General features: G+C 40.4%; 1 protein-coding gene across 1 annotated transcript; it reads right to left on the reverse strand.

Moving 5' to 3' along the window:
- Positions 1–741: 741 nt before the first annotated feature.
- Positions 742–12746, reverse strand: PLEKHS1 (pleckstrin homology domain containing S1). Its single transcript, XM_062496743.1, has 13 exons — positions 12716–12746; positions 12226–12317; positions 12027–12133; positions 10523–10657; positions 9254–9329; positions 8485–8592; positions 7719–7814; positions 5035–5148; positions 3938–4053; positions 2433–2636; positions 2106–2207; positions 1585–1720; positions 742–810 (listed from the first exon to the last, which is right to left on the reverse strand). The coding sequence occupies exons 1-13, from the start codon at positions 12744–12746 to the stop codon at positions 742–744; spliced, it is 1386 nt and encodes a 461-aa protein (XP_062352727.1).
- Positions 12747–15608: the final 2862 nt, after the last annotated feature.

Raw genomic sequence — 15608 nt, forward strand, 5'->3', positions numbered from 1 at the left:
CCAATTGTCTTTAGCAGGAACCCTTTCACAGAGCAAGCCAGCCTCTCTCTCTCCCAAATCCATTAATTCCTTTTTTACTTATGGCTTATTTGGGATGTCAGTGTACCCAAAAGTGCTCCAGACACATTCCTTTTCTCCAACTAGCTCTTATTTCTGTCATCCCTTGGATGTATTTTTGTGGCTGTATCATAAGAGGGGCATAACACAAAAGGAGGCCCCACTGAATCACTACAAAACATTTTATATACCAGCCTTTCCTCCAACACTGTAGCTCTTAACTCACTTGAGCCTTTTTGTAGCTAAGGGGAATCCAGGGAAAACATGGCTTTAGTCCAAATGCTGGTTGTCTGCCCACCTCTAACTGATTAGGACTTCAGTAGTAAATTATTGTAACTCAGTGTAAAGAGGCGAGCAGAGGCACAAACCAGTATTTTCTGCTGAAATGAAAAGTATACACAGTACAAAGGTCACGTAAATTATCTGACCCTCATGTTCTTTCATGTAACAGAAATACATGCCAACATGAAATATAAGCCAAATACATGCCATTCATGCCATAAAGTAAGTTATTAGGACATGAAATGAAATCTGCATTCTCTGTTCTTTGCACTTCAGCAACAGAAGATGTCTAGCAGTTCAAGAAGATGATTATCTCTATATACCATACATCACCTTCTCCTCCCTGATCTTCTCCCTTGAGTTTTGGCACTTACTTAATCATTAAGGTGTTCTTGTTTTTTTTCAGGAACATGAGCAGCCTTTAGCATGGAAGGTATCTGAATGTGGAATCCTACATACAGTAAGTTTCACCTTAAAAAAGAAAAAAAAGGGGACATTTTTATAGCTTGTTATAACTGATCAACATTTGTGCAACTATCTGACTTGTATTTGAAGTAGCTAAAAAAAAATTCCCCATTAAGAGAGATGAGTATTTTCTTTTTCCTTGCTGAGACTGGCTTTCCTTTCTTTAGATGTCAATAGCATCTCATGACCTCAACCTTCTCAGCAGAATTCAAATATGAATGTGTTTGCATATGGGTCATGAACCTGAATACTGAAATATGAGTTCAGAAACACATCAGAGATCGCAGTTGGGTTAAAGAATATCTTAGAAATGTCCCATGTTCTTCAAAAAAACACAGTCACGCACAAGGAGATGTGTAGTGCTTGATAAGCAATAGGATGTAGCAATAGTCCAGGGCTCTGCCCTCAATACCCAAAACCACTATAAGCAACAACACATCCACTGGAAGCAATGCTTTATTTCCCAAAACTTGCAATTTATATGCATTAGGAAAAAAAAAAATCCCATGTAACTCTAGTTTATGGTTGCCCAGTAACATCTCTTGGTGTTGCTCAAACTCGTCCTCAAACTCTGCAGTGCTGGCCTTGCATTCCCCACATAGCTCAGGAGTATGAGACACCACATCAGAATGATGCTGAGGAGATATCTGGTGCTGGAGTTATTCATGCCAAACTCAGAACCAGAGTAAACTGCTATGAATTGTGCCTCTTGAAATGCAAAAAAGGGAACTGCTTTCTCATTTGGCTCGATACATTTGAGTCAGGGTTAGTCAAGCTCACCTCCTTTCTCGTGGACCTGCTGATGAAGAAGTAAGCCTCCTCCACACCCTGGGGCTGCAGATCATTCACAGCCACTACGTGGTCTCCGTGGTTAAACAAACAGCCCAGTCTGCAAGGACCAGCCCACTGGGAAATGCTGTGGAGGGCAGACAATAAAGGAAACACACAGGTTATCCAGGTAGTGCAGGGGCTGGGCAGGGCTGCACTGATGGGGTGCCCTCTGGAAATGACACCAGTGTTCAATGACTTTGTAACTTTTTGATCTGGTTCTGATTGAAATTATCACTAATTATTACACAGCATGCTGGATTCTGTAAAGACCTTTACAACAGCATTTGAAATATAAACTCAAGTACACATTACTCCTGAGAGAGCAGGAGGAATCACTGATGTGCCAACAAGCATTGCCCCTGCTCTGTTCTGCCCTGCCAATACTGCACATGGGTGTCTCTACTTGAACACTTCTGTGCCTGTCACTTATTCCCATCTCACAGGTGTTGTCACAAGACACCCAGACTTACCATATTCGTCCTGCTGCTTCAGTAAGTTTTAGGTAATTGTTAATATCAGCCAGGGGTATGAAAATATCCAATTTTTGCAGCTGCATCTCATCTGTAACTTGGCTGTGAGAGAAAAACATCAGAGACCACAGAATCACAGAACAGCTCAGATTGGAAGGGACCCATAAGGATACTTGAGTCCAACTCCTTGCTCCTTGCAGACTCCCTAGAACAAAATGCTATGACTAAGACCATCATCCAAGCGCCTCTGGAATGCTGACAGTACTGGCAAGATGAAACCCATGAACACATCTGTCTTCTATGAAACCAGCTGGAGAAGACACTTACCTGAGCAGAATAGACAAGTGAACCACTGACAGGGGTAATGAGTTTCGCCTTCTCTGGAGGGTTGGCTGCAGGCTGGTGCTGCTTTCTGGGAATTTTGTGTTTTTGTCTGCTTCCAAGTCTTTTGGACTGTTGTTCTGGCATTTGGAAGGGGATGGGAGCCCATCACATCTGCACATGAGCTGGCATCTCTCATCCAGCAGCTTACTAAAGAGGAATGATGATAAAAAATTAAGGAGTTGGACAATTCCAGGCACTCTTGCTGTATTTGAAGATGGATCAGGCAGCCCTCAATAAAGCAAAGAATAACAAGTTCTTGTAGAATATCCAGCGGACAAAATAAAATCTAAGTAAAATAAATAGCCCTTCTAAAAATGGACCATAAATCTCAAAATAAACATTTTCAGTATGCAAAAACTATTTATTAAGCCTGGAAACACTTCAGCTCACAGCATGCCTTGACAAAGAAACTGAGTACAGATTGTTGGCCTTGGCTGTATTGGTTTCTGCAGGGATGTAAAGCTATCCCTTGGGAGATGTGATAACTCAAACTACTTGAACTCATTTTAGTTTTATTTGATAAGCCTAATAATATTACTTGGAGCTGACTCCCATTTACCCCAAACAAGACTGGGGTTAGTAGCAAAACCTGCTTTTGGTATATTTTAACTCAAATGGCATAATCTTGTGAGGATTTTATAGTAATCCCCTTTGGGGGGTCCCAAAGACACAGACAAGCTTGAATTAATCTGTTGGGATTGACTGGTTAGTGGGTCTGCATTTGCAGTTGCCTCCCTCCATGTGGCCAAAGATCTGACTGCCTGTAGGTGTCAGGCCACAGCTTACAGCTACTGACCACTCTTCTGGCTCAGGAGGATCTTTATCCTGCGGGCACAATTATTTTCAGTATTCAGTGCTATCTTGTGGAGGTTGTAAAATTTTCTTGTGGCTCTACAGCTGTGACAAAAAGTTCAGGTCTTTCTTTGCAATGTGGCAAACTCTGTACCTTCAAAATACACAGCAACAGAGCTGTTCTTTGGATGGCAAAATGAAAGGCAGGACATGTCTTAACTCACATAACTTCTTAATAGAAAAGTTGGGAGCTAAGGCCCCATCCCTACCTTTCTCTTTTAACCTCTAGATAATGCTGCCTACTTTGGAGAACACCTGTCTGAAAGGTTGTTGGAGTTCGGCTGCAGTGACTCAGTAAAGTGGTGAGCCGATGTGTCATGAAAACCCAGAAAATGTATGAGTCAACAAAAGGTGCTGCATTGTATAGTCAGAGCCTGTGCAAGTGCAGGAGACTGCAGTGTGAGTTTGAATTTCATGTTGATGAGCTTGAATTTGACTCCAGTGCTCCCACAAGTGCTGAACTTTGTGAAGTAAGACCCAACATTTAACCTAGATGCAGCCTCTAGATCTTGTTATACAAATACCAGAGATGTCAGTTCTATCTTTATTGCCATGTCACTTTCAATTTCCAAAACCTTAACAAAGTCATTACTTACAGTGATTTCATTGACATATAAATGTTCTCCTTTACTGGGTTGTTTTGCACTGGCATCTCTTCCACAGGGACATCAGACTCAGCTGTAGGGTCAGGCTCTGATACTTCAGTAGTGCACTGTCAGAAACACAGAGCAATTTAGGACATAAATGCCATTGCCCTGCCTACAGAAGAAACCCCCACTGATTCACTTATTTTGTTCAGTGCTCATGCTGTTTAAACAGAATGGCTAATATAGCCTGGGTTTCCTCAAATCAGTCAATTCCCAGAAACGGAGAGCTAGAAAGGTGCTTAAAACTTACAAGTTAATGCTGGAATTGTTGGCACTGCCAGACTGGGACAGGACCAGCTATATTCTGAAGTACTACCAAAAAAAAATTTTTAAAATAATAAAAAAAATAAAATTAAAAAAAAATGTTACCTTTTAATTTAAGCAGGCTGAAAAAGGAGACTTGTTCTTTGGGTGTGCTTGACTTACAGCACTTAGATTATATGACCACATTGCCATTGTTGATATCCTTTACTCAGATGTACAGTCTGTGACTTCTGCAGAAAACTGACCACTTATCTTTTCCTGACCACTAATTGTATGGGAAGCCTAGAGAAATTAGCCTCCCAAACTGGATGTCAAAATTTGTATAAAATTAACAGCACAATTTCCCCTGCTGCCTTGTTTCTCAGTGAAATGTAGATACCAAGATGTACCACAGTGTTTTAAAAGTACTGCTTTCATGCAGCTTACTGGTGCTTCAACAGAATTACATTTCAAAATCTATAAAACTAATGTACTGTTACATTCTCTAAATGAAGTTTTCACTTTCAGAAAAAAACCTAACCCTACCCCATTATATAATAGGCAAAAGTAATTTACAGTGAAACAGTCAATTTAGGGAATTTCAACAAAATCAGCAATGCTTTTGCACCAGGAAGATCCTTTTTCTTGTGTAAATAAAAGCTCTATTACCTATTGCTTTATCTATGTATTCCTTTTGCAAGGTACAAGTAGTTCCTCCTACCAGTTCCTCTTTGGCTCATTAAATGTCTCCTGTGTCCTTGGAGCTGTTAACAGATCAGCAGAACTCACAGCCAATAAACTACCTTTGCTAAAACATTGCTGGGAGTTTGGTAATAATCTTCTTCATCCTTTTTGATATTTTCCTCTGGATCTGACAACAGCAGATTTTCCTCACTTCTTCCCAGAATTTTATCCTGCTGAAAGAATGGGTTTGTATTTAGCAGGCTCAGTTATACAGATCAACGTGCATTTTCCCTTTTTGTGGAGAAGTAACAGGATCAGCAAATATTCACAGAAAATACGGTAAGATACATTTCTCCTTGAAGTGAGATATGCCCAGAACCGGCCTATTTTAGAAACAAGGTTTCTGTATCTGTGCTCCTGCCTGTATTTTTGAAATTCAATGGCCACAGAAAAAAAACAGCCACAGCTATTAGTATTTCTCATCATTGATGGACTAGTGGTAACCAGGCTGTAGCAGTTTATTTCATGGTCACAACCTGCTATTAAAAATAAAAAAAGTGTTTTAAACACTTTGTGTATGAATCTGCATCAATTTAGGGTCACCTGTGTGGAAAAGATTTTCTTTTTGCAATCAGTTCTGAAGTCCTTACATTAGGAAGAAAATCTGTAGAAAATCTAGGGGTGAATTGGGATATATTTGTCCTTTTTAAGCAGCTTTTAACTGCTATCATAAAGAGTGAATTTGGGATTTCCCCAACTAATGAGAAATTTATTATCTTATACTTCTCTGTGAATCAAAAGATATTGCAAAAGACTGGAACTCTGACATAGAATCCTTTGTATCCTGAGTGATATTCTGCCTTCATAAATACCTGAAACATCAAGTCTGAGGCAAATTGGTAAGCCAAGGAGGAAATAATCTCTCCACCAAATTTACCTCTTCATTGTTACCTATAAGCTCCTTAAGGAAAATTATATGTTGCCCTTAGAGACAGGAATCCCTCTTTCAAAAAACCAGGTGTGGAACAGATCCCAAGGGTGCCTTGGTGCACAACATAGGGTGATGCAAGGCAGGGCTCCTAATTTTGATGTGTTTCAGATGTTGAAATTTTCAGATATTGTGTATTAAAATTGCTGATACTGAATTGCTGAGTCAGATGAGGTTCGGTAGCTCCACAGGGTGGGTTGAAAAGGAGCCAGGGCCCCAGATCCCTCCAGGATCCCTGCCAGCACAACTGGATTCACTGTCATAGAGAATCCTGTTTGCACGAGTGACTACTATTTAACAAAGAGTCTTCAAGGTCTGGGCCTGGATGAGGGAACCACCAATAAAAAGCAAAACACATCAGATGTTTGAAATGGGGAGTCACACTGCTAAAAGGAAGTAAATACAAGGAATTATGTAGGAAGTCAGACATCTACATGTCACCGAGCAGAGAATAGGTCCAGAGATGCTGGCAGATGTTAAACTTATGAGGCAAGAGAAATATTTTTATCTAATGAACAAACATTGCTGTTTCTTGTTCTCTATACAGCAAGGTTATTTATTTTCACACATGCCAAAACAGAAACATGAGCTTTGTGCTATTCCTTCTGCTTCAGGCTAAACAGCTAAAATCCAAATTCCTTATCTTTTAACCCTCATGGTCAGCCTGTCTTAGCCTGAACAGCTGCATATAATACCTGCCCTGTGAGGCATTGTAAGTATGAGAAGAATTAATGAATAAGACAGAAAAGGAACAGACACAAAGAAATTCTTGACATTCACCCAGAGCAAGACTGGTTAAATTCAGACCAAGGGTTAAGTCAGTGCATTTCAGAGCTCAGACTCACAACTGAATTATTGCAACTTTATAGAGTACTGTGCATCAGCTGAGCTATGCTGACTGCCCATGGCATTGCAATGTAGTTTCAACTATTCACTTCTTTCCACTAAATTTAGCTGTATTATCTCATACTTGCTGTCAGCCTATATACAAGGATGGTGATTGCAGCATGTGATTTACCACCCTGTTAGCTGTGATAGCAGAACAGATCATTTGACCTGCATCTCAGCCACTCCAGGTCATAGTTGAATGCCTAAACTGTCAATAAAGATGGGCTTAAGCTGCAGAATGGTGTGGTAGAGTCTTGGTTGTGCCTTCTGTCCTCTTGACTCTGCTGCAAAGGCAGAAATCCACGGCAGAGGGAAACTGCTGCAGACACCAGCTCAGGGAACACAGGTCAGAACGCTTAGCCAGTAATACAAGATAACATTCATCTTTTTATCTTTCCAAATCAATTCTGCTAGATATGGAAGTGAAATTACTTGAAGACATATTAATGCTGACAGAAGGTCAGTTCTAAGATGTGCCTCAATTTAACAAGCTCTTGTTCTGTAATTTAGTTACATCGACTTGATTGCTACTGGCAAAGGCTGAAGAAATAAACCATTTAGGAAGGACTGTGGCACAGCTGAGAAATGTGCAGGGAGTGACAAATCCTCAATCAGTGCAAATGCAGAGCTTTCTTCATCAAGTTTGAGAGAGCTGCCACAAGTTTCAGTTGCTGCACAGAAACCCTGAGGCTCTGACTCCAAAACACCCAAACAAACACAGGTATTACAAGCAGCGCTTTTAGAAGATAATTTTCAGTGGTAAACAAGAAGAAAGACTAAATATTTAGGAAACTTTCATAGTGGACATATACTTGATGTGCTAGGAAAGTAGGTGTATAATCTGTAATCACAGATACCCAGGTGAGATAAAAGCCAATATTCACTTCTGCAGACTGAACAAGGCAAGAACTGTTTTGTTCTGCTCACCAGGCTTGGAAAAACTCCTCTTGGTGAGTCACTCTGAGCCTGATGGGGGCCAGGATCTGAATAAGGCCTGTTCTTGTCTTCTGAGGAACCATTCTCCTGTACACAAAGCAAAAAAGTTGACTCCTCACGAGGATACACTGGAGGTGCTTGACCCACATTCAGCTTCCTCTGCTGGGCCATTTGCACAGAGCTGTGTGACTACAGAAACTCAGCAATTCCTTGGCTGCTACTTCACCCGGATACCTGGACTGCAATTGCTGTGGGACAGCAGCAATGCTTTCCCTCCATTCTATTTAAATATTGAGGGGGAAGTCAGTAAGGCAGAGAGAAATTGGATCTGAACTCTCCTCTGAGCATTATAGACTAAAAAGAGAGAGAGAGAAATAAAAGCACAATCACAAATCAGGAGGAATGTGGCTAGCAGCTGCCAAAACAATCATCACATGCCTCTGCCAAGGCATGTCAAAGCAAATCTTCAGGAGTTTACTTAATGTCCACTAACATTTGCCAGTCAGTTGAGACAACCAGTGAGTATTGTCTCTCACTGCCCTTACTCACATGCAGACTTGCCTCAAAAGTATTTCCCTTGAGGGGACTCTGTGGGGTTACATCCAGGTCCTACTCAGGAACCTCACCAGAACAGACCACCAGGTACCCACTGCAGAAACTTTGAACAACTTTTGATGGAAAAAAACAACCATGAAAAAGGAATTACACAGTCATGCCTAGGGACAGACTCATTATTAAGCACAGTTACTTCGTTTACCTTCTGGTGGCTTTGTCTGTCTGGAAAAGTGGTCATATCTATAGAATTCAAGGATAGTGGCAAAGAGGAAGGCCGGCTTCTGACTTCTGGATTTGGAAAATCTTGGTTCTAGAAATAAGGGAAAAGCAGTATAAGAAAACAGGCACCTGTTGGGTGTGGGCTAAAATTTACTGACACATCTCACTAGAGGAAATTTTATTTCTAATGGCTCAGAGGCATTGTCTGCATGGCATTTTTCAGGCAGACATAAATTTGCCCTGCTTGCACTCCGAGCTGTTGGGAAGCTGCAGGGATGTGAGTACTTAGTGCTGACTCTAAACTGGTGGGCCTGGCTGGCTGACAAGGTACAGAAACTTGGACTTGAGACTGAACTACCAGGGCTTCCAGGTGATTTATAACACTGATAGACTCATGTAAAGCAACATGCAAATATATCTGAAATGCACCCGTAAGAATAACACACAAGTTTTCACTCAGATGTACCAAAAGTGAGGCTCATTGCAGCATAATATCAATCCGCCCCTCATTTCCTTACGGCTTACTCTTCAAAGAGATTTCTTCAATGTAAAATCTATCCCAGTGCAGACAGTGTACATATCTGCTTGATGCATAAAGCCAGGGTACAGGATTTAGATGAAAATGAATTACCGAATAACCAAGGTCAGAGGCAACTTGCAAGGCAAACATCAGGAAAATTCCTTTGCACAGTTTTGTAACGAAATAAAGAAATGCCTATTTTTTTTTCTAAAATAAAGTACAGTAACGTCACCTGAGGGCAGCATCCACTTCTTTTGTCCCCTCTGCAGATTGAAGATATCAGAGTGACCCAGTCCTCTATTTCCTGCCTGAAGTTGGAACAAGAGGAATGAAAACTTACTGCCAGGTAACACACAAGGGCAATCCTTTTGCTTACCTATTTCTTCCTCTTCCTTTGAGGCCTAAAACAAAAATTCCTGAGATTAAGGGGAATACCCTGCACTTGCCTTTCAGGAAAGAGTTCTTGTGTGGTCATAGTCAGATGGCAAAGTCTGACTCAGAGAGCTAAGAAGGCTTGGGAATGCATTTGGGCCATCAGGATGAGAAACATGCCATGAAAGGACTGATTGAAGCTGTTTTTCATGCTTGCAGTGGATTTAGTTGGATTAATTCTGGAATGCTTCCCTCTGAGTGTGGGCTGTGAGAGCTGTGCCCTGGGGGAAGGCGTTGGGTGGCACGCTGCTCAAGTAGCACTCAGGTATGTGTTTTTCTTCTTATCAGAATTTCACACATCAGCTGCTCTTCTGCAAAAAGGCAAAAATTCCCCTGACACACTCGTGATTGGGAAACTGAAGAGGAGATGCTGGGAACCAGCAGAACAGGAGCACTGTGACAAACATCCTCCTCCCTCACCTAACTGAGCTTTGGCTGATCATCTCCACAGAAATAGTTTCTGCCCCTGTTCAGGACTCAATTCCAGCCTTAAAAAGCTGCACCACCCCGCTACAGCAAAAACCCCAGTCAGTACTTCTGGGATCTGTCTTCCTTTAGGACAATTTTTGCCTTCAGTCAGCTTCCCTTGATTAATAACCTCGTTTTCAGGCAATATTATTCCCTGTGGTTTATCCTTGAGGAGCAGAACCTTTTCTAACTCCCTGGAGCTGCTGGGTGAGAAGGCAAAGGTCTCTGCTCTTTCTGGTCCCCTAACCAGCACAGTCTGAAATGGCACTGCCACTGCCATCCCCACTCCAAGCCCTGTGCTCCCACTGCTTTCACATGCTGGCTTCTGGGGGGGTGAACTCACCTGCCTGAACCAGCAGAAAATTAACCCAGCCATGAGTAAGGGGAGGGAATGCCAGAGAAAAAAAGCTGTTTTCCATTGGATCAGGTAACTGAATCCCCTCATCCAGAGCTGTGCCAGCAGTAGCTGAGACACAGAAGGGAATGGAGGGGCTGTGAAGGAGCAGGGCCCTGCCTTGGGGCAGCGGTTTAATGCTACATTAGTTTAAACATGAGTTTAACAGTACTGTCACACTGCTTCTGCACATCTTGCTATGCCCACCTGCTGTCCCCAATGAAGTAGTAATGTCTGCTTCCAGTGCTGATGGACATCACCTGCTCAGGAAGGCATTTAAACATCTTCCTCACCGTTTCCATAATTTCAGCATTACGTATGCCAACTGCAATACTTATCATTCTGTGAAGATAACCATATGAAACATTCCCTATAACTCTGCACAGTTACAAACAAATAGACACACACATATATGTGTGCATGTCCATATTTTACTCTGAGCACAGCATAATATGATGACATCTGCAAGGGAAAAGTTCAACACTTTTCCACAGGAAAAAGGTGCTCAAGAAAACAAATGTACACATTCAAAAGAGACGGTCTTTCAATGAAGAAAATCTCCAGGCAAAAATATAAAATTAACTTTTGCAAAGTGCCCAGACTATGGATCCTCATTTCTGGATTTCTCATTCTGGAAAAGGGGGCCATTAGTCTAATTCAGAATCTTGAAAAAAAACAATATTAAGAAAAATTTATTGAGGAAGTTTTTTAACCACTATAAAACATAGATTTGATTTGAAACTAATTGTATATTAATAGTGTTTTAATGGAGGGGAAGAGGAACAGAAATACTCTTAATGGATACTTGAAACACTACTTCCATTAACTTCCAAGAAGCCAAATTAATAAAAGTAATAATAACAACAATAATAATGGTAATCATGTACCACAGACCACTGAGCAAGCTGCAATATTTTTGAAAGCTTCACAACGTAAATCCTTTTAAAGAAGAAGCACAACAGCAATGTGGTTAGTGATCTAATGACGAACCGTGCCTAACAATTCCAGGAGTCTGGAGCATTAACCTCTAGATCTGACAGGAAAATATTTACATTTCCCATTACATTTTCTGTTTCCCTTGCACATATCTCATACCACCCATGACATGGCAAAGGGTGCCAGTCCAAAGCCAGTGACACTCAGTCTTGCTGCAATAGGCACGGGGCTGACAGGAAGGAAATGACCAACCCAAATGAGCCAAGCAGAGCAATTCCCTGGCGGAATAAGAGGCAGAGAGGAACCAAAATCAGCCCAAAGGTTTATGAAAAAGCCAGGAGACATTTGCACAAACTTGCAAGGCACTTTGTGAAGCTGTAGGCTGGGAAAGGGTGTGTGCCACAGCTGAGGGCGGCACAGCCTGTTTTTATTCACATGTGAATGAATGCATAGCACTCTCCTCAGAGGAGGTAAAATGTGTTCTACTGTAGGAACACAGCCTGGGATCATGGAGCCAAGCCAGGTATCTCCTTGGCAGATACTCAGACAAAAGTAAATTACAATAAAGCAATTCAGGATTTTCACTTCTACATAATCAATTACACTCAAAGCCTACAAATCCCAAGGGACTCTTCTGTGGACTTCATTGGGTTTGAATCAAGAACCCAATCCTGACTTGGTCAGCCAGGAACAAGTGCTTGTACGATCAATGGCCACTGAAGAGTGCTGATACATGACTTAAAATAAAAAAAGATGATGCATTTGAGCTACATACTGATCAACAGCTATGGAGCCTTTCACGTGATCGCCTTTTAAATACTTCAGGATGTACTTCCCTGTGCTGGATTTGGACAGGACAAAAAGACGCCTTTTCCAGGAATTCTGCCAAAAAAGAAAGCAATTTGTCTCTCATTAAAATTCAGGATAGCAGTTATGAAGGATTGCTGAAATATGACTAATCTGTGCTAGTGTACCTGCGAGCTGAAAAGTTGAAGAGGTGGTGATTTGATGAGGAATCCGTGCTTGTAGACTCCACCCTCAGGGCAAAATGCATTTTGAATTCTCACTAATCAAAGAGAAATGAACAGCACCATTACTTAATTTGCTGCCAATTAATCTCCTTTAAAATACCTGTTTGAACTGGAAATTGTTGCTTAGCACTGGGTTTCTGTGTTTAAATGACGATGAGACAAACACAAATCAAAACTACAAAACATAGAGCCAGACCCTGCTTCCTGATGTTAATGCTGACAATTGCCCCAAACTGCAAAGTAATGGTAGTGAAAATGCAGGGGCTCAGAAGATATCATGAGATGCTTTCTTATTTAACTGGTCTTATTTTACTTCATAATTAGTGATGTGAAATGCACCCCTACAGAAATTCATAAATGGCATTCTATCAGCTAGGGATAGATCATCTCCCAACTTTATTACTGACACATTTTAGTACAAGAAATTTTGTACCTTCAGAATTTCTTTTACTTGTAGAAGCCATCCTGATTGTTTCTTACACCCAGATAACAAAAAGAGCAAAAATATTGAAGCTAATTCCTTTCAGTTTGCCAGCTGCTGAGTAGCATTTCACTGCACACACAATTGCTGTTGAGAAAATAAAAAAATCTTACAACTCTTCATTTTCATACTGATGATCAAAATACATAAAATAGCCACAATAACTATTAACTTAAATATATTTAAAATAATTTAATATCGTATTAAATTACATGCTATATGCTATATTTGTTATTTAACAGTCACAAAATTACAAATAACAAATATTGTCCATTTTTATAGGTCAAAAGATGATTTGCCTAGAAGTGATGAGAGCTGCCAAGAGAATTTAGCTTGGCACCTTCTTTTGCACTAGTCACAACACCTGTAATCTGGAATACTGCATCCATGTTTCCTGACACTGCTTTGCCACTATGATCAGTCTGTATAAAATTGACATAACTTGGCCTAAAGAGTTTAAAATACGTGTAGAAAATACAGTTATAATACTATGGCAATTTTATCCACAAGTTTGTCTTATGAATACTATGCCTTTTCAAAAGTTTCCCTTTGCCTTGCCTCAAAATCCTCATTCCCTGCAAACTCAGATATTGGCTGGTAGTTGTTTTATATACAAGGAGATTGCACAGACCCTTTTGTGCCACCTGAAGGCACAGAGCCTCTCCTGGGAAAATCTGAAGGATTATAAGCACAGTTCTCTAGTTCTTTACTGAGAACCCTGGCTGCAGTGAGAGATTTAAGGGCTTTCCTCTGTTTTTGTTTCTTCAGTGATTTATTCCATGGTGCCAAATGTAAACATGGTACAGTCAGGAGTAGGGTGGACTGGAATGGGGTGGGTCACACATGAAATTTCACCCCTGAGACACAACTAAACCTGTAGACTTTCATTCCTCCTGTAAATGGGAATGACCCACTGCAAACTTAAGTCCATCAGAGGTTTCTGCACATTTCTGTCCATGTTTATTTGAGTTTTTTTCCAGGGAAACCTTTGCAATTTTTGCCTTTTGTAGAGAAAGATTAGTTGTACAAATGCCGTGATAAATTGTTATAAAATACGCTTCTAGAGTTTTCATCTGTTGTCTACCGGAAAAATGAAACAACAAAAAAGCAATTTCCAAAACTAAAAACGACTGTACACAAAATCAATAGTAGGGGCACACACCTGGGGCTGCAATGAAAGGCAGTGTATTGTTCTGTTCAGTGTGACTGACAGTCACCTCAGCTGGCAAACTATGCAATTGCTACAAAACAATGTTCCAAGAGTCTCTGACAGGATAAAAGTCTCTTCTGGATGTCAGTGAAAGTCAAGATTTGCATGTGGGAAGACAAATACCCGTGAGATTAGTTGTGCCATCTCATTCTGCCTTTTGGGAAAAAGTTTTTAATTGTTACATTTAATTGTCTTTTCAACAGAAAGCAACATTGTAAACAAGTTATGTCTAATTCAAAAATGCCAATTTTGTGTTTATACCCTCTCAGATTTTTGTATGCCAGGCATTAAGGGATTTGATTGCTCCAAACCTTTTGAAATGCAATGAGACACTTCAGTCAAAACACAAATAAAATGCCTCAAATCATTGTGATGAAAGCCATTGTAAAACTTCAAAAATTTCCAAGATAAGGAAAGCAAACTGTGTTAATACTTACAAGCAAAATGTCTTCATGGTGAAGAAGGGTTTAGAGAAATTCACCTTCAAGGAAATCCAGATTTCCTATATTGCCTTCTGCAGCAAAACACGATGTGGCCTTGCCCTGCATTGTGACTGCCCTCTTATAGTCCAGGTATAAATACAAACACCCTGAAATATGACCCACAAGGAAATTCCTCTTTCTGCATGGAAAGCAAACTAAAGACTGCTCTGGAAAGGGGAAATCCAGAAGATTAATATTCACTTAGAAGCAATGAAAAATATGCACATTAGAGGCAGTGATAAATGCTCCCATACAGAAAAAAAAAGCCTGGATACAGCTTTTTTTGGTTTTGTTGGTTCACCTTTCTGAACACTCCCTTCATTTCCTGAGCTGTTTCTAAAGCATAATTCCACCCATGACTGGAATATAAAGCAACAGTAAGAACCCTAAAAGATCATAAAAGTACTATAAATTTAAATCCATTTCAGATTTAAAAAGCATTTGGTTAAACATACAATGGTGAAACAGGATTTCTTATGCTGCCTATGTCATGAAAAAGTAATTTCAGTGTTAGTCTTGGCTCTAAGTGAATTTTTTGAGATTCTCTCCAGAAACATTCAGTGTATCAATAATGAAAGTGGATTTAGACACTAAACCATCTGGCTAATCCTGCAGATGGCAAGGGAATTGCTTTCTGATAGAAAATAGTCATAAATCTGATCAGGGAAAAAAGAGCTAAAACACCCTGAGTGGGCTCCTTCAGGCTCATGGGCTGGCACAGTTCAGCATCACCACTCAAGGATGATGTCTGTTGATACACAGTTTTCTTTTGAAATAATATTAATTTTTTCTGGACATGATCTAAAGTAATGCTCATCTAGCAGAGATCCTGATCCTGATTCAAGGAGATGTTTTTCTCTGTCCTTCACTTCTGCTCTAAGTTAACCTTTGCATGTTACCTTCCTCTCTGGCAGTGTATTGGGGTATTTTATACTGATCTTTCTATATTTCATATATTAGAACTGGCCTGAAGGATAGTTCTGGAGACAGGGGAATATTGTTCACAGACATTTAAAAACAGGCTAAACTTCAAGCAAATAAACACTAGTGAACTGTAAAGACATGAAAGACCTTCCAGAGAAGTAATAAATACTGAAATGTTGGCTGGCCATGGTAACCAGGAATATCCTTAATGCCAGAAAGTATCTTAAGA

Source organism: Cinclus cinclus, chromosome 7 (assembly GCF_963662255.1).
Source record: "Cinclus cinclus chromosome 7, bCinCin1.1, whole genome shotgun sequence".
NCBI classification, from domain to species: Eukaryota; Metazoa; Chordata; class Aves; order Passeriformes; family Cinclidae; genus Cinclus; species Cinclus cinclus.

Excerpts from the sequence above, each read along its gene's own strand:
- PLEKHS1 (XM_062496743.1), bottom strand. The coding sequence starts at position 12,746 with ATGGCTTCTACAAGTAAAAGAAATTCTGAAG. Across the intron at positions 9,330-10,522 it reads TACTTCATTGGGGACAGCAG|GCAGGAAATAGAGGACTGGG; the intron begins GTGGGCATAGCA and ends TTCCAACTTCAG. Across the intron at positions 811-1,584 it reads GCAGGTCCACGAGAAAGGAG|GTGAAACTTACTGTATGTAG; the intron begins GTGAGCTTGACT and ends TTCTTTTTTAAG.